This window comes from Barbus barbus, assembly GCF_936440315.1.
Source record: "Barbus barbus genome assembly, chromosome: 16".
Taxonomy (NCBI): Eukaryota; Metazoa; Chordata; class Actinopteri; order Cypriniformes; family Cyprinidae; genus Barbus; species Barbus barbus.
The window spans coordinates 4,546,320-4,569,695 of NC_136744.1; the positions used below are offsets into that span (position 1 = coordinate 4,546,320).

Genomic DNA, 23,376 nt, shown 5'->3' on the forward strand with positions numbered 1-23,376 from the left:
TTTTCAGGCAGTGTAGTCAGTATATCAATGGTTGTTTCTCCTTCACATCTACAATTCTCTTAGATAGTTGGGTAATAAAGTCCTACCCAATCTCCCTTACAATTCATCTTAGTTTCATTTATTGATTATTATCATATAATGTTGTGGGTTGTAGTTGTCCTGCTATATTAACTGATAATGAGCTCAGAGTAATCGACTGCTGCAACATTGTTTATTTTTACCGTGTTGAAGGATCACATTAAATAATCTCTCGTCCTCACTCTCCTTGTTATGACAGCTACCTGTGGGGGCAATGTGACGGGGCCTGCTGGGGTAATTCTATCACCCAACTATCCCCAACCCTACCCACCAGGAAAAGAGTGTGACTGGCGGATAAAAGTTAACCCTGACTTTGTGATCGCTTTAATCTTCAAAAGGTAATGTGCTCATACAGCGCTGAGTGCCTCTCACTCTCATGACACCCGAAAGGGTGTAACATCTCTTACAGGGTTATTTGCTATTCACAAGTGCATTTTTAAACTCCAGTTTCTATAAATTGAAGTGTATTTGAACATATTTAGCCTGATTTGTGAAATGGGGTTGCGAAATGAGAAATTGAGAATTGACAAGTTTATTGTCCTACATAAATATACTGTAAGATTTAGAACTCAGATCTTCCTCATTAGTCCAAAAATTGCTTTAATTAAAACCAAGCTGCTAAAACAAGTCATTTTGTAATTCCTGCTTTTATTACACAACAGAGATTAATACAAGACTCCCTGCACAGACACAGAACAATGCCTGCTTCTTCATCATTGTCTCTTTGGCCTATCCATGAACCAACAGGATAAAAATGTCAAAAGGCATCACTGGACTAAAAATAACATTACCATTCAAAGGATACTAATGTTAGAAAATTGATTGGTGATTTCAGTGCATTTTTGCTAAACCAGAAACAAATCGACACAGACTTTGCAAATAGACTTTTTAAAGAAATATATAGAACTGACAGTAATGTCACAACATATAGGTAACTATTTTAATTCTATTGCCTAATCATACTGAAATTGACAAATAATACTCCCTTTATAATCACTGCAGCTGTCTGTCGCTTCACTCCAGCGCTGACTGAGTTCTGTACTCTCGCCAAAAATCCCATTATAATCAATGCCGCTGTCTACACTACTCATTGAATCTCATATTCAAATTGTGTTTGCATTGTGTTGATTGTGTTGTTTATAATGAAAGCACTTGTGAGAGTGCACATTTCAAGTTACAATGGCAAGATCATTGTGTTCACACACTCAACAGTCATGACTGTGATACAATGGTCAGCACGGCAACCTGGGAGTAGATCTAAATGTTATGCTGTAATCAACCCTTTCATCAAATCTCACCAGGTGTACTAGTAAAAACATACCAAAGGCTTGCAAAATATATATTAAACAGAACATTTAAATAATGGTTAAATTCAGAGTATTTATGTAAAGGAAACATTAAAACAAACAAATAATTATTATTATTAATAATAATAATGTAGTTCACGACCCCTTTAATAAACGAACACTCAGAAGAGTGTGTCAGGTACATACAGTAATGTGGCATTTCTATACAAATCAATATATCATTGCCAGATTACATTGAGAGTTAATATTTCGTTAACACTTTAGAATAGGTAACTATTAACTATGACTTTTCCCTCAATAAACTCCTAATTTGCTGCTTATTAATAGTTAGTAAGGTCGTTGTTAATATTCTAAATTCTATTAATATGCATGCTAATTAGCAACTAGTTAAGAGACCCTAAAATAAAGTGTTAGCGTTACCCTAAAGTCTTCAAAATGGAGCCAGACTGCATGGAGCAGGTTTAGAAGACGAAAACCTGAAACAGAAAAGCTAAGCTTTTTTTCTTATTTTTGTGGAAATGCCTCAATGTTTAAACATATTATGAATTCAAATCACTGCAGTTTATTATGAGTGTCATGTATCTCAGCCCTTGCACACAAATCCACAATCACAATCATCAACTCACATGCTTGAATCTTTAGAATGATTATAACTCTGATTACTTATGTTTCACTCAGTCAAAATGATCAGGACTTCATGGACTTCCATTATAATTACAAAACAGACCAACTAGAAAGAAGGATTTACTTCTGGAAAAATAGTGGGCTTTCTGAAGAAGCAGGTTAAGCAAGAATGCATGGGTTGAACACTTTCCTGGATTAACATCCTTGTTTATTAAAAGCATTTATCCAATAAATAATAAAAAAATAGTATCTCTAAATATTTAATATATTAATACAAAATATTAAAAAGCAATATTTATATACATGTTTTTTACTGAAACATTTTAATTCATGAAAAATGCCATATAGTTAAGTCTAAGCACGCCTTGTTGGTTAAGCATCTTAAGCTTCCTGGTTGTGACACTTGCACATGACCTTCCAATGCAGAAGACTGACATCCAAAATTTAACATATGTTTGTATTTGGAAGGGTGTTGTCAAATTTATATAAAATCAATGATTTTACTACATCATTGAGACCTTAAAACAATCTCTAAATCTTTCTCCATTTGTTGTGCAGTTTTAATATGGAGCCCAGCTATGACTTCCTCCATATCTATGAGGGTGAGGACTCCAACGGACCCCTGATCATCAGTCTGCAGGGCAACCAGGTTCCTGAGCGCATCGAAAGCAGTGGAAACAGCCTTTTTCTGGCCTTCCGCAGTGATGCCTCCCTGGGGATGTCTGGTTTTGCTATCGAATATAAAGGCAAGTTTCACCTTGCAGGTGTATGGTTTGTTCCCTTGAGTGCAGGGCTGGGAAAACAAGTGAAGCACAACCACTGGGTCAGTGTTCACTTTCAGATTATATTTAAGGGGCGAGTGTCATGAAAACATGCCCAGGCCACGTTAAAACAAAACAAAACAAGACTTAGTGCTGCCCAGGACAGATTTTTTGCATTGTAACATTTAAACACACATTGTCCTTGAATTCTCCTTGACCTTTTCTTGTCCATGAATGTTTTTTTTTTTCATTATTAATCACACATTATATTAATACACATTCATTTTGAGATAATCAGAATGATAAAATGAGGAGGAAATATGCTTAATTGCCATTAAAGTGCAAACAATCTTAGCGATCCTTAAAATAGGCAACTTCCAATTTCTTTTCTTTTTTTTTTAATATTTGGAGTTAAATATGACCTAGAGATGTTCTTGATGGGTTTCGCTTAAACTGCATTATTCTCTTGCCTATAAAAGCCAAGAACGTCAGATAGTTTTGACTGCTATGTCAGTTAAAGCTGATGGACCCTGCAGTAATTAGATTTGCTTTCCTCTTAAATGAGTAACAATGGATTTTTGTCTTTTATGTGGACTGTAAAGGCTGGTAAAATATCTGAATTATCTAAGAACTGTGTCTTGGATGGAATTAGATTCAGCATGACAATAGCTAATGTTGAGCATGCCTTTTATAACTTATGAGTTCAAGTAAGAATTCATCAATACTGTAACACCCATTAACCACTGACCCTGATGACTAGATAAGGATTCTAGAGTTTTGAAACTATTTTCTCCTCACCCTAAGTAGATGAGAGGCTGAGAGAGCTCTGACATGTTAAAAGCACACACTGGATTTTTATATATTTGAGATGCTGATATTAAAGACCCACTGAATTACAATTGGAGGGCTTTGTGGCTGTTAGTCCATGTCTATTAGATTTTAGTGTATGCTGGTATTTTCCTAAATTTGACTTCTAAATAAGTCTTTCTCTTCCAGTAAACTGAACACAAAATATTGACGACTTGTCTTGCTCTCAGGGGCTCATCCAAAATTTGATCCAATAAAATGCACTCCATGAGAATGTCCCCTGAGTAGCAATAACAAGTAGCAAATATTAATCACAGATAGAAAGAAAACGTAAGGATTGTCCCGAATTCTGATTTCAGTAAGAACTACATCAACACAGCCACAGCTAGGACAACTACTGTATGTTCGTATAGCCGTTTCATGGGATTTTTAAAGGGTCATCGGATGCAAAACTCACTTTTACATGTTGTTTGAACTGAAATGTGTGTTGGCAGTGTGTGTACACAACCACCCTATAATGATAAAAATCCACCCAGTGTTTTATTTATTTATTTATTTTTCTAAATCCAGATAAATAAGATCCCCTTTTTCAAATCAAGCTGTTCTCAGATTCTTAGCTGTGTGATGTCACATGGAACCAGGCCCCTCTCACAATTGTTTATTGACACAGCCGTCTTACCTTAGTCCTGCTCTGAGTGATCTGTCATCAGTCCACCATTGTTTCGATGCCGGAGCAGTTGTATACAAGAATGTCTCCTAAGCGATTGAGGTGTTTTGTTGTTGGATGTAATAATGAACATAGCAGTCATCATTTACTTCCGACATCTGATCCACTGAAGACACAGTGGATTATGTTTGTTTTTGAAGGGAATGTGCCCCCAATGTACGTAAATGTGTCTATGTTCGCACACATAATTTGTGATTCAGCTTCACCTCCAGAAAAAGTGAGTATAAGTTTTTTTTTATTTTTATGAATTTTGCAAATCACCTTTCCTAATAATGTGCTAGTTAGCAAGTTTCACGATGAATGCGTTTAAAGTTTACAGTCTCTCAGAGAACTGCGCGTCACCCCACGGAGGAAGAGGGGCGGGGATAGCAGAGCTCATTAGAATTTAAAGGGAAATGCACTGTAATGGCTTGCTGTTAAAAGAGCTGTTTTTGACAGGGTAAAAAGAGTGTTGTTTTACACTACCATTGAGAAATTTTAACCAAAGTATGTTATAGACTTTTCATTAAGACCCTAAAGAATTATACCAACTTGTGGAAAATGGGCATCCAATGACCCCTTTTAACAATACCGCCAGATTTTGGATTTAGTTGTGCCATTGTACTGGGTTCATTTCCTAAAATTGGTACCAACATAGTTAAACGATTCTGTGTTTCCCAAAACAATAGTTCAAATGAACATTCACAAACAGCACTGCAAACTGTGGTTTCAAGCATAATTTTTTGTTTGTATGACATGATAACTTTAAGAGATCATGCTCTTGGCCAAAATAAGCAAGCTATCATGCAATACATTCTTTATCTTTGATTCCAGTTAAATATATATATATATAGTCATGGCCAACAATATCGGCACCCTTGTAATTCTGTCAGAAAATGCAACACTTCTCGTAGAAAATTGTTCCAATTGCAAATGTTTTGGTATTCACATGCTTATTGTTTTTGTTTGCACTGCAACAACACAAAAAAAACAGAAGAAAAAGAAAAATCAAACTTGATAAAATTTCACACAGAACTCAAAAATGGACTGGACAAAATCATTTGGCACCTTGTCAAAATTGTAAGAAATAATTGCTTTTCAAGCATGTGATGCTCCTGTAATTTGTATTTAGACACACCTGTGGCAAGTAACAGGTGTGGGCAATATAGTAATCACACTTGCAACCAGTTAAAATTGAGAAAAGTTGACCCAATCTTTGTGTTGTGTGTCACACTGAGCATGGAGAAAAGAAAGACGTTTAAAGAATTGTCTGTGGATTTGAGAGAAAAAAATGTGGAAAAACATGGACAATCTCAAGGCTACAAGTCCATCTCCAGAGATCTTAATGTTCCTGTGTCCACTGTGCGCAATATCATCAAGAGGTTTACAGCCCATGGCAGTGTAGCTAACCTCTGGACGTGGACAGAAGAGCACAATTAATGAAAAATTACAACGAAGGATTGTTCGAATGGTGGATAAAGAACCCCGATTAACTTCCAATCAAATTCAAGCTGATGTGCAGACACCCTGGTACAACAGTGTCAGCTCGCACTATCCGTCGCCATCTGAATGAAAAGGGTAGGAGACCCAGGAGGACACCACTGCTGACACAAAGGCATAAAAAAGCAAGACTGGAGTTTGCCAAAACTTATGTGACAAAACCACAGTCCTTCTGGGAGAACGTACTGTGGACAGATGAGACAAAAGTAGAGTTTTTTGGTAAAGGACATCATGGCACTGTTTACAGAAAAAGAAATGAGACCTTCAAAGAAAAGAACACAGTCCCTACAGTCAAACATGGTGGAGGTTCATAGATGTTTTGGGGTTGCTTTGCTGCTTCTGGCACTAGATGCCTTGACTGTGTGAACGGTATCATGAAATCTGATGATTACCAAAATTTTGGGGCGTAACGTAGTGGCCAGTGTCAGAAAGCTACGTCTTCACCAGAGGTCATGTGTTTTCCAGCAGGACAATGACCCAAAACACATTTCAAAAAGCACTCAGAAATAGTTACAAACAAAGTGTTGGAGTGTTCTGAAATGGCCAGCAATGAGTCCAGATCTGAATCCCATAGAACACCTGTGGAGAGATCTCAAAACAGCAGTTGAGAGAAGGCATCCTTCAAATCTGAATGACCTGGAGCAGTCTGCAAAAAAAACAGTGGTCCAAAATTCTAGTAGAGAGGTGTAAGAGACTCATTCATGGTTACAGGAAGCGATTGATTTCATTTATTTTTGCAGTTATAAGTTAAGGGTGCCAATAATTTTGTCCAGTGCATTTTTTGGCGTCTGTGTGGAATTGTATCAGATTTGACGTTTATCCTCTTTTTTTTGTGTTGTTCCAATGCAAAAAAAAACCCCAAAAACGTTAGTGCCAAAACATTTGCAACTGCAACAATTTTCTGAGAGAAGGGTTGCATTTTCTGACAGAATTGCAAGGGTGCCGATATTTTTGGCCATGACTATATATATATATATGTTTCCATCTATAAATTTTAGCATATCTACAATCATCACATTTTTTGAATTTGAGTACGCAAAAGTAAACTCCAGAGTATGATGTAAGAGAGAACCCATTATAAATCGAACATTAACTAAAGCAAAATGACAGGGCACAAACAGTGAAGTAGTCTCAGCTGCCATGTTCGTGGCATCTAGATCTCACATCAGTTAATTAGCAGGAGTTATTACTCCACCGTATGCATGTGGCATCATTAATGTTACCATGTTTGGGAAACAGTCGTGACTAGCTTCCTCAATGATGCATTGTACCGTGGTAGTTAATCAGTGAGTGACATTGTTGCATGGGAAACGCACCCCTGGAGTACTAAATTCATGCATTAGTGAAAGAGCATATGTTAAATGATTCGCAAGGGTGCAACTTTCCTGTGATTAGTCAAAAAAGCTCTTAAGTGGTATTGAGTTATATGTTGTGTTTCTCTTCAGTAACACTATTAACCTTTCTCAGTGAATACCTGGCAATATTCCCCACGGGAAGAGCATTTTTTTCGCCAATCTACTCTTTGTAAATGCTCTTTTAAAAAGAATGTGAGTTTGTATTTCGAAAATCAGGGCATGGGACAATGACAATGCACCGTCCCTAACGTGCTCTGCACTTCCCTGAAATCATTTCCACTCCCAGCGGCCCTTTTTATATGATGATTATGGTTGAGTAAAAGTGCAGTTCATGGATTGTTGAATATTTTAATTGTAATTATTTTAATGGCAGCCTATTGCACAGCGTAGATGAACTCTGACTTCAACCTTTTGTCTTTGCTCCACATGAATACCCAGAGCATTTAAAAGCTTGCTTGCCAATGTGTTATATTGCTTTGTTGATGTTCTCAACATCCCACAATGCTTCAGGATTTCACTTTCATGTCGTGCCATTAGGTTTGCCCCGTGTTTATCGGGAAACTGAGTAACGCATGGGAGTTTGATTTTTGCCGTGAAAGCTCATCAGAGAACACGATCACAACACACAGGTGATGGAAATATTCAAATTCTTTACTGCACATCTGCAGTGGTTGAAATCCTGGTGGAGTACCTAATTTTGCAGTATTTATTATAATATTGATAATATTTCATTACTTTTCATTTTCTGACTTCAATTTAAAGGTGAAGTATGTAATCTCTGCTAAAACTGTTTTTAAGAAGTTTTAAAGTCTATATCATTAGTGGGACATTAGAGTTGTTTCTTACGGTGGCCGAGAGAGCCACCGTAAGAATAGAAAAAATAGAAAAAACGCCTACAAATTAAGAAAACAACTTAATCAATTTGACAACACATGCGCTGCAAATGTTCACAACATAAACAAATGAAGAAACACACTGCAAAACCCCCCCCCAAAAAACACCTGCAGATTAAGAAAACAACTTCATGAATTTGATAACACGCGCTGCAAATGCTCACAACACAAACAATAAAGAAACACCCTGTAAATAAAAAAACACCTGCAGATTAAGAAAACAACTTCATCAATTTGACAACACATGCACAGCAAATACTCACAACACAACCAAACAAAGAAACATGCTGCAAATAATATTCTTTATTTGGCTGTTTTGTGAGCATTTGCAACGCATTTCTTTATTTGTTTGCGTTGTGAGCATTTGCAGCACCTGCTGTCAAACTGATGAAGATGTTTTTTTTTTATTTGCTGGTGCTTTTTCTATTTGCAGCGCATTGAACTCTCTCGGCCACCGTAGTTTCTGGACATGCACAGCACCTGTTACTCAACTTATCATTAGAATCACAATGTTAGAAACAACAAATAAATCAATAACAGGTTTGTTTGGCATTTCAACAGTGATTGTGAATCATCACAATTTCCTGAGTACTTTGCGAAGGTTCTGCAAAGAACACAGTAATTGAAAAACTATGCAATATAACAAAATTAACACTATAAAAACGGTCTGTTTAATTTTTACAGGTGGGAGAGGATGAAAATGGTCAAGGAAAGCAATTTTTTAAATAATTAAAATCATTTTAGGTAGAAAGTAGCCTTGACTAACATTGTAAGTTGACCTTTGATATTTGATATGACCTTGTTAATATTAAAACTGCACAAGTTCAGAGTAGGATACATTGAAAGGATGCTACTTTCTCCTTGATGAATCATTGGTGTTGTCTGTGCAATTGTTCCCAAGCTCAGATCTGAAGGTGAGTATATCATTGTTTGCTGTTTTTACTTGGCTTTAGATCGCAACAACAACACTCTATTCAGAGGCCTAAATATGTATCTCACTTTCTCCATCGAAGCCTTAATTAGAACGTGTCATATAAGACAATGAAATGATAGTCTTTTTCTCTTTGTTGTTGCATTTTCTTTTAATTAATTCAGTGTCCTTATTTGCTCACTGTGTTTCTTTATATAAAGCCAATCTTTTATCTGCTATTGTTCATCACACACCAGTAAACACAATTATTAATGCCTTTACTAGGCGAAAGAAATGGATATGACAATATTACAGTCCAAAGACTTTTTTACCTGGAGGAAAAACAGTTTGATAAATAGAGAAATATATTAATATATTTTAGTGGCGCTTAAAAACATGTACAAACACGGTTCATTTATGATTCATTTATAGTTTATGGATCCATAATCTTCCTAACCAAACTCTTGAGCAAAAAATCATATTTTATTTTATTTTATAAACATGAATGATTAATTATAACTTGTTTAGCAGAATTGTCCGTTTTGAGTGAACTGTACATTTCAGGCTGGCAATCATGACACATTTCATTTGAATTCCATCCAAAATCAGGAAACAAAAAAGAAAATCTCACATTTAATTTGGGCTTAGTAATAAGGGGTTAATAAATATATATATGTTGGCAGTGAAAGTGGGTGATCTCATGAAGATATGCATATCAGGGTGAGCGGGACTGTGAAGATTCTGTTTGAATATTAAGCTTCCAACTCCTGAAGGCAGCATATATGCTATAAATGATGACAGGATATTCATTTTTGGGGCCTATTCCTTTTAGTCTGTGTGGTGCACTCCAGGTGCACTCGCTGTTCCTGTGTTGTAGCAGAAACGAGGAAGATTGTTTTGCACACTTGCAATTTTGCAGATAGAATCTTCTCCACCTCCTTCCCACTTTCGCAGGTCCCTAAAGCGCAGGCAGATAGCTGTTAACTGTCAAGTTGTTTGGCAGCCTCTCCAAGCACCACCTCCGGAGCTTTCTCCAACTGTCCTTCTCCCGTGTCGGGTGCCAGAAGGACAGAGACCTTTAGTTCGCTTTAATGCATGATGCCCTCAAGCAACTGTCTGCTCCCTCTTCACACTCACTGTTGATCTTGCTTTTTCCTCTTATGCTACCTCTCTTTTTTTCTTCTGTCTGTTATCTGTCTCAGCCCTGGGAATGGCTGGCAGGGAACACAAGTGCAGGATACGATTGCGCATCTGATTAATTTTGTTCAGGGTCAGTTGAATTACAGGTACAAGGGCTGTCAATCAATTAAAAATCATGTGATAAAATGACTGCAATCAGCTTTTCTCAACAGCATGTTCTTAAAACTTTGAAGGACGTTGGAAGGTAGCATTTTTTTAAGCCAGGTTTATACTAAAGATTGACGGTGAGACAAGCTGAAACCTGTAACTGCTTGAGAAAGAATATGGTCTGCAACATTCTAACATTTCCCCGAACACATCTGTGAACATCAAAGTGAACGTTCAAAATCCATTTGTCTAAAATTACGTAGACTATGCCGAAAAATGGGGCATCCATTAATTGAAGAAAAATTTTTGTGCTTCACATTATCCGTGCAATTTTCAAACTTTTTTATTCTTATTCTTATTTCTTTACAGAAAAGCCACGAGAAGCATGCTTTGACCCTGGGAACATAATGAACGGAACTAGACTTGGAATGGACTACAAGTTGGGATCAACTGTAACATATCAGTGTGATTCTGGGTACACCATTGCAGAACCACCCACTCTCACCTGCATCATGGGGGCTGATGGGAAACCTGTATGGGACAAAGCTCTGCCTATGTGTAAAGGTAGGACCTGAAAATGCAATTTCTCTACAGAGGCATTAAGGGTTAAATAGGAGTTTGGATGTTTATTGTTTATTGTTGTTTATTATTGAGGCAACTTGTCACATTAATATACAATTCAACAGACAAGTTGATAACAGGTGTGTGTAACCTGATTATTTTACAAACGCTTAAATGGTTATTATTTTTATTTTTTTTACTCAATGTGTTTTTACACTGATAGCAGACTTATATTTTGGCTTGCATCCATCAAATTCTAAATTAAAATGAATGAGATTAAGTGCCATTTGTTTGTCAAGTATTTAATTCATTGGATTATTTAAAAATAGACATTGTGATATGAATATTTAGTACATAAATATTTGTCCCATTACATTACCATGATTCGTTATTCATACTATGTAATGGAATGGAAAGTTTTAATCATTGTTTTTTTTTTTCACAGATTGGTTGGTAGTTTATTGATTTTAGAACCTTGATTTAGCCTTTTTTCCAGCAGTTTTAAATTCAAAGTATTGATGCATGTTAATTTGATTAAGCACTTCTTCGTCTAAAGAAATTAGCAGCAGCCTGCTTATCAGAGACAGTATTCACTTTGTTGTTTGCAATCTTGAGAGTTAATTGATTAGGCCTTTGTTACATGCAAAGTTCTACTCTGTCACACTGCCAGTACCCAGCCAATATTCATTGGGTTTGGAGAAACCGTCTGGTGCTCCCATTGGCTTACACAGAGAGAGACAGATGCAGACAGAGGCCTTCAAAAGAATAGCGCCTAGGTCTTTGTCCCTCAGTGACAGATGAGAGAGCCTGGGTGGTGACAAGTGCCACTCATTCACACATTTCCTGTCAACCCGAGACCTTTCTCGATTCTTCAGCTTCCCCCTCTGTCTGTCTTACATTTCTTTATTTTTTTTTTCAAACCTACGTTTTGGTCAAATATTCAGGCAAAGCATAGACATACTGTATCAATCAGCGTTAATAAGTGATTTGAAGATTTGCAAAAGTAATCCAAATTATTAGTATATATTGTATTTTGTATTTATTTATCAAATTCATGAAAAAACACTATATATGCTTCTGTTTTCTGCTTCAGAACCAAGATAGTCAGATGAAAAAAAAAAAATAGAACTATAGATAGTGTTAATTTTTTTAGGGACCCATTCTCACTATTAACTAACTAGTAGTAAATATGACTTTTGCCTCAGTAAATTCCTATTTTGCTGCTTATTATTACTTAGTAAGGTAGTTGTTAAGGTACCCCATACAGTTTTTTTAGGTGTGGGTAGGGTTAAGGGATCGAAAATATCATCATGCAAAATTAGAGATTAATATGTGCTTTTTAAGTACAAATACTGTACATAGCCAATATATTAATAATAGGCATGCTAAAAAGAAACTAGTTTATAGTGAGAATTGGTCCCTATACACTTCAAAGATATTTCAACAAATTATCATATCCAGTGAAGTGCAAATCGATGTGGTTCAATAATCTGACTATTCATAAATGCACAAACACATATTAATTTTGTTCCGTGCCGCTAGCAGCGCAGAAATCACACACTTCACTCTTATGTAATTCCCAGTGTTTTTGTAGTAATAGCTCAAATCATGACAGAAGAAATGTGTGCTCCCTCTGAACCCAGCGTGTTACAACACCAGGTTATCGATATAAACGTGCAATGAACATCATTGACCCCAATCCGAAGGTCAAACAAGGGTTTTCGCACCTCAGTAGCATCCGCTGATTATTTAACCTATTTTGATGGAGATGGAAAGCTGCTGATGCCCTTTGCGAGACAGCCTCATTTCCGCACTTCAGGAACATTTTGTTTGTCCTCACTGATGGAATTTCCAGCACGTTGCTTCGCCCATCTTTATGCATGAGCTGTAACTGTGGGGTAGAGACATATTCCTATACAGGTCATTGTTGAGCTAACATAATCATCTGATTGTGTCATGAGAGATGCTTTATTTGATCTTAATCATCCGTACAGAGTGTACGCAAGCCCACGTTCGCACAATCCATTAGTTTTCTGCCTGCTAAGAATCCCCCCCGGCTCCTCTATTAGTTAAGTGAGTATGTCTACCAGAGACAACTGGATCCTGGAGAGGTTGGACAGCCTGGCTCAGTCGATATCAGCCTCTTTAAATAACGCTAGCATGGATTTTTTTTTTTAATAATAGTTTATGGTAGCATGGATAAACAGTTTTTTTTTTTTTTTTAATAATGGATTGCAGTTAAACCGTGCAATTTCGCTGCTTCTGTAGACAGTCCTGAAACCCCAAGATTATTTACTACAGTTTTGTACAAACTGGAAACACTCTAGCAACTGTCTAACAACTACTCAGAACACCTTCACCAGCACATGACAAGGCCTGCGGCACATCAAACTTCAGATCCCTCTTCAAACTGACAAAGTATTCAAAGGCTCATATAACATGCAGACTTCAGACTGTTTAAAACTTCTAGGCATGGCTGTCAATCCAACATTCAAAGTGTGCCTTGAACTTGACTTCTGTAGTTGTGATGGTGCTGGTTTGGTCCTGTGTGAACGAAACAGCAATCCAGTTCAACGGTAAACATAGCCAGTGAAACTGGTTTACAGGATCATCTTTCTGGTGTAAATAAAGAAGTATTGGTGCACAGTCTAGTAAAGCAACATACTGTAATTGGGTCACAAGCATTCTTTTCAGCTGGAAATTCAACTTTCTTTTTTTTTTGGTAATATATATTACATTTAGATTACCTTTGCTGTCCATCAATCTTTTTACTTCAAGTCTTAAAAAGTCTTCATGAGTGTTCATGAAAAATTGAAAATTCTGTCATTTACTCACTCTCATTTCGTTCCAAACCCATAAGACTTTTTTTCGTCTTTGAAACACAAATTAAGCTATATTTTTTTTTTAAGAAATCTGAGTGGTTTCTGTCCCTCCATGGAAAGTCTAGACAACTAAAATATAGAAGATTCATGAAGATTATAAAGGATTATAAAAGGATTAAATAAATCCATTTTATGTTTGCTATATGTGATGTGCTATATGTGTTGATTGTTTATATCTGAATAAAAGCCTAAATTATATTGGTTCATATTAAGTAATTGTATCTCTTCACAAGACTTGGATTACACTGCTAAATATGAATTAGTTTTAGGATGCCTTTATGACCTTTTTGGATCTTCTAAATTTTGGTTACCTGGACTTTCAATGGAGAGACAGAAACCTCTCAGGTTCAATTAAAAATATTGGTAAAACTTTATTTTGACGACCAATTCTCACAATTAACTAGTTGCTTATTAGTATGCCTATTACTAGCATATTAGCGGTTTGTTAGTACTTACAGTATATAGCACATAGCAATGCCTTATTCTGCATTAACTTTTTTATATATCCCTGAATCCTATCCCATACCTAAACTTAACAACTACCTTACTATTAATAAGCAGCAAATTAGGAGTTTGATCAGGGAAAACTCTTAGTGAATATGTGTTCCCTATTCTAAAGTGTTCCCAAAATATCTTAATTTGTGTTTGGAATGACATGACGGTGAGTAAATGACTGAATTTTCATTTTTGGGTGAACTATCCTATTAAATTACATGTTGATTCTCAAAGTTCCAACATTATCTGTGATATTTGTACCCCACTATATGTCTCAATATGCTTCTTGTTTGTCAGTCAGAAGTCGTTCACTAATCAATGGCATACAGAAGCATTTTGTGGTGGTCATCATGGCACATTGATTCACAGAAAGTAGTTTGTGGAGGTTAATCCTTTTAGCTGTCCTCAGTCAGAGCTCTTCGGTGCAGAGGTGTGAGGTTAGACGAACTAGACGAGAGACTGTGAGCCATTTGCGATGCTTTTATACACTGCCGCTTCCTTTTATCAATAGCCCATGCTTAAAGCTAATGAGGTAAATGGCTTGCTGAGTACTTATGACCTTTTAGCCAAAGTGGATGCTTCCAAGTAGTCCAGTGAGAATGAGTCAGATTTGATTGGGGGGCGGCAGCGGATGAGCGGACGTATCTGGGTTTCTCTTTGCAGGGTGGGTGATGGCTTGAAAAGAGTGCAGTAGGCACAATTGAAAATCGTTTTGAAATCCAAGGGAGATGTGAAGCAAATGTTGCTGTTTCATGGGCCATTTCATCCTATTGTCTGTCACTTCAGTTTATTTCTAGTCTCCGAAATCTGTTATTTATGTCACCTTCAGCAAGGAGAGGTAGCAAGCCATCACTGCTTTTATCCATTGTGTCGACCTCCAGCATTACACAGTGCGCATACTGTTCAAAGCATAGCTAAAATACAGGAGCCTTAGGCCAGGATAATGACTTTAACAAGATAATTTAGGAGTTAATGGGGTGTGATGCTCTCTCATCAGTTAAGCCATACGTGCAGATGTATACGTACAATGCACATGTGCTGCGCACAGACACATGACTGTAATAAACAGGCCCATGTTCAATCACAGACAGCAGGAGACCAACCACTTGTAGGAAAACAAATAAATGTAATACTCATATCAACAACCCAACATAACAACAAACATCCCAAGTCTTTCACCTTTTTCAGGTGTCACCTGTTTAGTTTTTTTGGTTTTTCTTACAACATGATTTAGACATCTACTGTATTTCTGATCATACCATTTTTGACAGATCAAAATTGCTGATTTGAATTAGATTTTTGAAACTTAATTTTGACAAGTAGGAGCTGTACTTGTATGGCTTGCACACATAATATCCTTCATGGGAAAAAAAAAAAAATATTCAAAAGTCTTTATTTGAAGGCCATAAAAATACAAAAGTGCCAGAAAAAAGTGAAAAGATAAAACCTATTTAATATCACATCTATATATACTTCGAGATTCCACACTTGATCTCATTAATTGGTCATTATTTTTACAATACAGACAGTTGAAAGAAAACAACAACAACAATAATATAAAAAAAGTTCTGTACTTCAGTCATATATAAAGTACAAACAGAAACATTATCCCCTCTTACTTATAAAATCTGCATATTTGATTTGATAGATTTCATAGAAAAATCAGTGTATGGTGGTCACAGACTCCGATTTTTAGCTTCAGATTATGACTCCATCAAGTCGAAGTATATAAAAATTGTTTGATATTCTGAAACGATTTTAGAATACATATTGTTTTCATTTGTCACATGTCTTCTAGCAGTAAGGCACATGTTTCTGCATGAGTTTGTTGTGATCGGAACAACTTTAAAGTCTAGCAATATATTATTCTCAGTCATTTTATGTATGATGGCCAGCTTTTCCTCTGTGTCTATTGTAAAGTTGGTAAGTGTGTGATTAAAATCTGTTCAGAATCCAGCATTTAATAGAATAGAAGGAGAAAATATGAAATATATAAACTTCAAATTGTAAATTATTATAAACACAACCCATTGTAGAACCCTTAAATGAATGTGTCTTTCTATAGCAATAAACATATAATCAGCCCTAACCAAGAAATGTATAATAGATTTATCCCTATGATATATGAAAAGCCAGAGGCTCTGAAAAAAAATAATAATAATAAAGCTAACAGGATTGCTGTTTAATACATGTCAGTGTAAATGATTTCCTTGATCTTGATCATGAGGAAAACCACAGAAAGAAAAAGAATCCTTCTCTTTCCTCTCTTCTTTCTTGTTTTTTTTTTATTTATTTTAATGTGATTACCCACATAAAAATGCTGTCTAGGGACATAAACAAGATGGCCACCAAATGAAATGACCTGCCTTAAAGGCACTTTAACAGAATCTGCACCTGCAAAACTACTCAGATTTCCAAAGAGATAAAAACACCTGTAATGTTTACAGCAACCCTTTACATATTTGATTATTGAATATTGTGGCTAATTTGGTTATAAATTCATCTTACAACAAGGTGCCATTAACACAGACAGCATACCAAGCCATGTATCAACATTGTAGAAACCACTCAGAACATCCTAAAAACTGCCCAGCAACCACAAAAGCTTTTAGTAACCACCTGGCAAAACTTCAAATCTCTGTTCAAACTGCTGCTCATTTGCAACTGCTCTCAAGTTTACCGCATCACTGCACATGCCCACATAACACAATGATCTGCAGCGACGGGAAGTCATTTATTTTCTATGAGCAACAGCAACCATTGCTGTCACTCATTGAAAATGAATGATTTCCAGTCGCTGCAAATCACTTTATACAACAATTTGTTGTAAATACCCTATCAAGCACCCAGAACATCCTTAGCAATACACTAGCGACCATCTAGAAATGCTACGACAACTGCCTAGAGCACCCTAGCAGCCGCCTACCTTTTCCTAGCAACACCCAAGCAACCATATATCAACATTCATGCAACCACTGAGAACACACCCCTTCAAACTTCAAATCTATCTTCATAACACATCCACATCATGCATTAACAAAATGCATATCTCTGTATGTTGCTAATCTGTAAATACACTAGTAGCCACCTAGAACATTATAGCAACTGTCTAGGATGATTTCCCCGTGTCCTGCAAGATGAATGCTATGTCCAACATTGTGGTTATGTCTGTATTTCTTTTTTTTCCCTGACATTAGAATACCACAATAAGAAATAGAATAATAAAAAATGTGATTGGCATTTATAAATCCATTTGTGCTGCCATCATGTCATGTTCTAGCTAAAGCAGGGAAAATGAACAACCGATACATTTATAGAAAAGTTTTTTTTTTGTTTTTTGCCAATGAAAGGAATCAGTGTGGATGCCAATTTGGAAGCCAGGACATCTTCTAGACAGAACATTTTGCTCAAAAAAAAAAAAAAAATATATATATATATATATGTATATATATATACAGTGGGGCAAATAAGTATTTGATACACTGCCGATTTTTCAAGTTTTCCCACTTACAAAGAATGGAGAGATCTGTAATTTTCATCGTAGGTACACCTCAACTGTGAGAGACAGAATATATATATATATATATATATATATATATATATATATATATATATATATATATATATATAAAAATCCAGAAAATCACATTGTTGTCAGACTTTGTCTCTCTGTGTCTCGTGTTTCCCCTCCTCTCGTGCCCATATTTGGTGTTCCTGTTCCTGTCCTCGTTCCCTTTAGTTATCAGTTCATTAGTTCCAGGTGTGTTGTTGATTATCTAGTTTAGTCTGTCCTTTATAAGCCCTGTGTTTCCCTGCCTCTGTGTGCTGTCTAAAATTGTCATTCCACGTTTGTCTGGCCTGTACTCCACGTCTCACGAAGTTGGTTATTAAAGGATTACCGTTTGTGAAGAACTCCTTGTCTCCTCGTTCCCTTCCTCTGACGAAGCGTGACAGAAGACAGAAGATTAATCATGTCCTCAATGTAAATGGCATTAATCTCGAAGTTGAAGTTTGTCAGAACGATCGTCATCCAACCCCAGCCGAAAACCACCAGGCCTCACCAGCTCACCTCTCACCAGGATCCTCCACCTCCCAACCAAATGTTCCGACCACCCAACTCTTCCCAGCACCGCCTCTGTCCTCAGCCCAGAGCGCCCCCAAGAGCCTGCGCTTCCAGAGCGCCCCCGAGAATCCGTGCTTCCAGAGCGCCCCCCGAGAATCCGCGCTTCCAGAGCGCCCCCCGAGAATCCGCGCTTCCAGAGCACCCCCCGAGAATCCGCGCTTCCAGAGCGCCCCCCGAGAATCCGTGCTTCCAGAGCACGCCCGAGAATCCGCGCTTCCAGAGCTCCCCCCGAGAATCCGCGCTTCCAGAGCGCCCCTGAGAATCCGCACTTCCAGAGTGCCCCCGTGAATCCGCGCTTCCAGAGCCCCCCGTGAATCCGCGCTTCCAGAGCGCCCCCGTGAATCCACACTTCCAGAGCGCCCCCACGAGTCCGCGCTGTCTGAGCGCCCTCAAGTGTCCGCGCTGTCCGAGCTCCCTCAAGTGTCTGTGCTGCCCGAGCACCCCCAAGTGTCCGCGCTTTCAGAGCGCCCCCAAGTGTCTGCACCGTCTGACCACCCTACATACCCTCCTCAGTGGCTCCCAGAGGGGAACTTCCCCAAGAAAATTTGGGGGGGGGGGGCAAATGGTCACGGCTGGTGTGGCCGGGCCGAAGTCCAAGGCCACAGAACTCCCTGATCTGCCATGGCCGTCCAAGCCCTCTGATCCGCCATGGCTGTCCAAGTCAATGGTCAAGGCCGGTGTGGCCGGGCCGAAGGCCAAGGCCACGGAACTCCCTGATCCGCCATGGCCGTCCAAGTCTATGGTCAAGGCCGATGTGGCGGGGCCGAAGGCCAAGGCTACGGAACTTCCAGTCCCGCCATGGCCTCCCGAGTCCCCGGATCCGCCATGGCCTCCCGAGTCTCCAGTCCCGCCATGGCTCCCGGAACGGGCGGAGGCCGGTAGTCCTGCCCCCTGATCCCTGGAGGCCTCCCCATTGGATGGTGTATGGCACGTGGATGCGCCTTCTGGAGTGGGGCATAATGTCAGACTTTAACTCTCTGTGTCTCGTGTTTCCCCTCCTCTTGTGCCCATATTTGGTGTTCCTGTTCCTGTCCTCATTCCCTTTAGTTATCAGTTCATTAGTTCCAGGTGTGTTGTTGATTATCTAGTTTAGTCTGTCCTTTATTATCCCTGTGTTTCCCTGCCTCTGTGTCCCTGCCTATTTGGAAAGAAGACACTCTGGGCTTTACTATCTATCATCCAGAGTTGATAATGCTCAAAAAGATAAAAAGTTATAGGCACTGACGTGCCTTGAAAAATATTTTTCCACACTGAATGTTTTTTATTTCATATACAAATACATGAAATAAGTCCTGGAGCAATCCAGAAAAGTAATGGATCGGAAGCCACATGTCTCATGAGTTCATATTTCAAATTTGAAGAAGATACCACGAAAAATGAGATTCCTGCAATATTTTTTCTGAAACTATTTATAGTCCCCCCACCCCCCTGTTTGAGGAAAAATAACCACCAAATGGATTGCAGAATTATACAAGCTATTTTAGTCATTATACATGTTCCTACATAGTTTTTCAACTATAAAATAATAGACAGATTTATTTGAGCACTAAAAAATACAAAAATAATTATTTGAGTAATAAAAAAGGAAAAAAAAATAAATAAATGCTTTGTATATAGTATGTATACTGAAGTATTCTGATTGCCAGACATGAAGTGATATTGCCAGACATGGTCATAGAGTCAGTAATCACACGCTGATGTGCTTCCATTCAGATGATAATCAAACAGATGGGCCATATAATCAATAATAGCTGATCAATGAATCACAATGATAGCCGTCATAGAGTCGGTAATAAACACGCTGATGTCCGTCCATACATATTATAATCATGCAGATACGGCCACATTCCCCACACAATACACACACACACATATAAAAAATGTAGTAGAAAAAAAAAAACATTTTTTTTTATGTAAAAAGCAGATCGCTAAGTTACGCCCCTCTCAGATGACAGCGTCATAGCCTGCGTCAGAGCTGGCAGGAGGGAGCGCCAAATTCAAATAAACTATATTCCGCTTTTCTGAGACTTTTTTTTTCCGTGGACAGTCTCATTCTGTTTGTAAAACTGTATGCTACAACACCGTGTTGTTTTTTTACCACCAAGACGCTGTTTTTGAGCTTAATTTATTCCATAACGGACGCGAACAATAACTCTCTGAAGAAATGAAACGTAAACAAAGGAATATTCATCCTTATTACAACGTTATTGTTTCGCTGGACTAAAAGTGCTCGCTGGGATGTTGTTCTGTGGACCCTTAACTCTCTAACTAAACTGGGATTTCAGCAGTGGACGCGTTTGTGGCTCGTTATTACAATGATAAAGGTACGAACGGCTTTTTTATTCTCCCTGTTTTGATGTGTACTGCTTACACAAATGTAGCAAATACATTCCTTATAAGCTTTCCATCGAAAAACAACGATCTGTCGTCGATGCTTGAGGCTTAGACCTTCAGAATGATATATAGTTTGTCAAGATTAACTTTGTCTACAACACGGTGCTGTAGCATACAGTTTTACAAACAGAATGAGACCGTCCACGGAAAAAAAAGTATCAGAAAAGCGGAATATGGATTATTTAAATTTGGCGCTCTCTCCTGAAAGCATGACACATGCTGTGACGCAGCTGTCATCTGAGCGGGGCGTAACTTATCGATCTGCTTTTTCCATAAAAAAACTTTTTTTTTTTTTTTCTTCAACATTTTTTATGTGTGTGTGTGTATTGTGTGGGGAATGTGGCCGTATCTGCATGATTATCATATGTATGGACGCACATCAGCGTGTTTATTACCGACTCTATGACGGGTATCATTGTGATTCATTGATCAGCTATTATTGATTATATGGCCTGTATGATATCTGTATGATTATCATCTGTATGGACGCACATCAGCGTGTGATTACTGACTGTATGACCATGTCTGCCAATATCAGTTTATGTCTGGCAATCAGAATATACATACATACTATATACAAAGCATTTTTTTTTAAATTTTTTTTATTTTTTTATTACTCAAATAATTATTTTTTTATTTTTTAGTGCTCAAATAAATCACTTATATGTCTAAAATTTTGTCTATTATTTTATAATTGAAAAACTATGCAGGAATATGTATAATGACTAAAATAGTTTGTATAATTCTGCAATCCATTTGGTTGGTATTTTTCCTCAAACAGGGGGGTGGGGGGACTATAAATAGTTTCAGAAAAAAATATTGCAGGAATCTCATTTTTCATGGTATCGTCTTCAAATTTGAAATAAAAACTCATGAGACATGTGGCTTTCAATGCATTACTTTTCTGGATTGCTCCAGGACATTAGCATCAAGCTACATAAGACAATTTATGAGATTAATAGTACACTTTAACTCAAAACTCACTTTAAACCACCATCGAATGTTTGTAATAACTTCCATTTTCGATCACATGTGGAATTTGGTCGTTTACTGTTGTTAAAATATGCTATTAATAGCCTTTTTTATCGCTGTACAAAATTAGCATTTCAGATGTACACATTCATTCATTATTGTAATGAAAATATCTAAATCTCAAGAAAAACACATACAAATCATATCCTATCGTAATTGTGTGTTTATTATCTTATATAAACTATAGTGGCTGTTGTCATGTTTATTTCTGCTGTGTAAGGTAAAAGCCTTAACATGCATGCTCTGGCTGACACTCACGTTGTTTGTGATGTTACAACCGCCTGTCCGTTCTTAAATTGCCAGGTATACATTCCAAGTATAATACACATTAGTAAAAGGATCTATTTTCATTTTTATTTGTCTATATACACTTTGGGCGGCCGTGGTACATTATGAAAGTAGTCCAAAAAACCGTGTGTAATTTTTCCCGCGACTGCATTTTCAAAATAGCCCAATAATTGTCCGGGAAAACTGCGACCCTAGCAACTCTGGTTCGCTGTACCCTTATCACACAATGATAGATAACCTTCTATGCTGCGATGACGACAAGAAGTTGGGGTCAAACTTTATCAAACTATTAATTTACGTTAAAAAAATATTATGATATATTATTATAACTCATTAAAATTTTTTGATTAATCACATGCATTACCTTTGACAGCCCTAATATATATATATATATATATATATATATATATATATATAAAAATCGGTAAAACCAATTTAATTATTGCATATTCTAATAAAGGAACATAACCTAGTAGTCAATACTTAAAGGTGGGGTAAGTGATTTCTGGTAGCCGATGTTGATATTTGAAATCACCAAAACAAACACGCCCCTACCCCAAAAGGGTCTCGCCCCTATTTTGATAGCTCCGCCCCACACATACGTATGGCAATGATTAGTTCTGTGAAACAAAGCAAAACCAATGTTTCTCACCTATCGAGAAGAAACAAAGCAACTTCGGCGTCCAATCGCAGACCTTCCCACTCCTTGAGTTCTCTCCAGCGCTAGAAAGCTGATCCGATATTTACACGGGTCCTACGCCTTGCCTTATCATAACACTGTGTCTACACCGGATGCAAGCGTCGTGGCACGACAAAATACTATAGAACTCATTATAATCAGTGATGACCTAAAATATGGTCACGAAGAATAAGGCATTAATATTTGTTTATAAGTAGGTCTATTATTAAACATGTGGTAATTCTTTAGAATAGGGAACACTTATTCACTGTTAACTACGACTTTTCCCTCAATGAATTCCTAATTTGCTGCTTATTAATAGTTAGTAAGGTAGTTGTTAAGTTTAGGTATTAGGTAGGACTAGGGATGTAAAATAAGGTCATGTAGAATAAGGCATTAATATGTGCTTAATTACTACTAATAAATGGCTATTATTCTAGTAATACGCATGCTAATAAGCAACTAGTTAAGATACCCTAAAATAAAGCGTTACCAAACATCCAATATGTCAGTAAGATGCATGCTAATAATTAACTAGTTAATAGTGAGAATTGGTCCTTAAAATAAAGTGTTAATGTAACACTTTATAGGGAACACTTATTCACTATTAACTATGACTTTTCCCTCAATAAACTCCTAATTTTCTGCTTATTAATAGTTAGTAAGGTAGTTGTTAAGTTTAGGTATTGGGTAG

At 37.3% G+C, this 23,376-nt stretch overlaps 1 protein-coding gene across 2 annotated transcripts in view; it reads left to right on the forward strand.

The window, feature by feature from the left end:
- LOC306882813 (CUB and sushi domain-containing protein 1-like) overlaps positions 1-23,376 on the forward strand; it is a gene marked incomplete at its 3' end in the record, with an annotated part of 412,841 nt that overhangs the window by 264,587 nt on the left and 124,878 nt on the right. For both annotated transcript variants that reach the window (XM_079437723.1, XM_079437724.1), the window contains exons 27-29: positions 278-416; positions 2,568-2,755; positions 10,598-10,792. In XM_079437723.1, the coding sequence (XP_079293849.1) occupies positions 278-416; positions 2,568-2,755; positions 10,598-10,792 (522 nt within the window). The remainder of the gene's footprint in view (positions 1-277; positions 417-2,567; positions 2,756-10,597; positions 10,793-23,376) is intronic.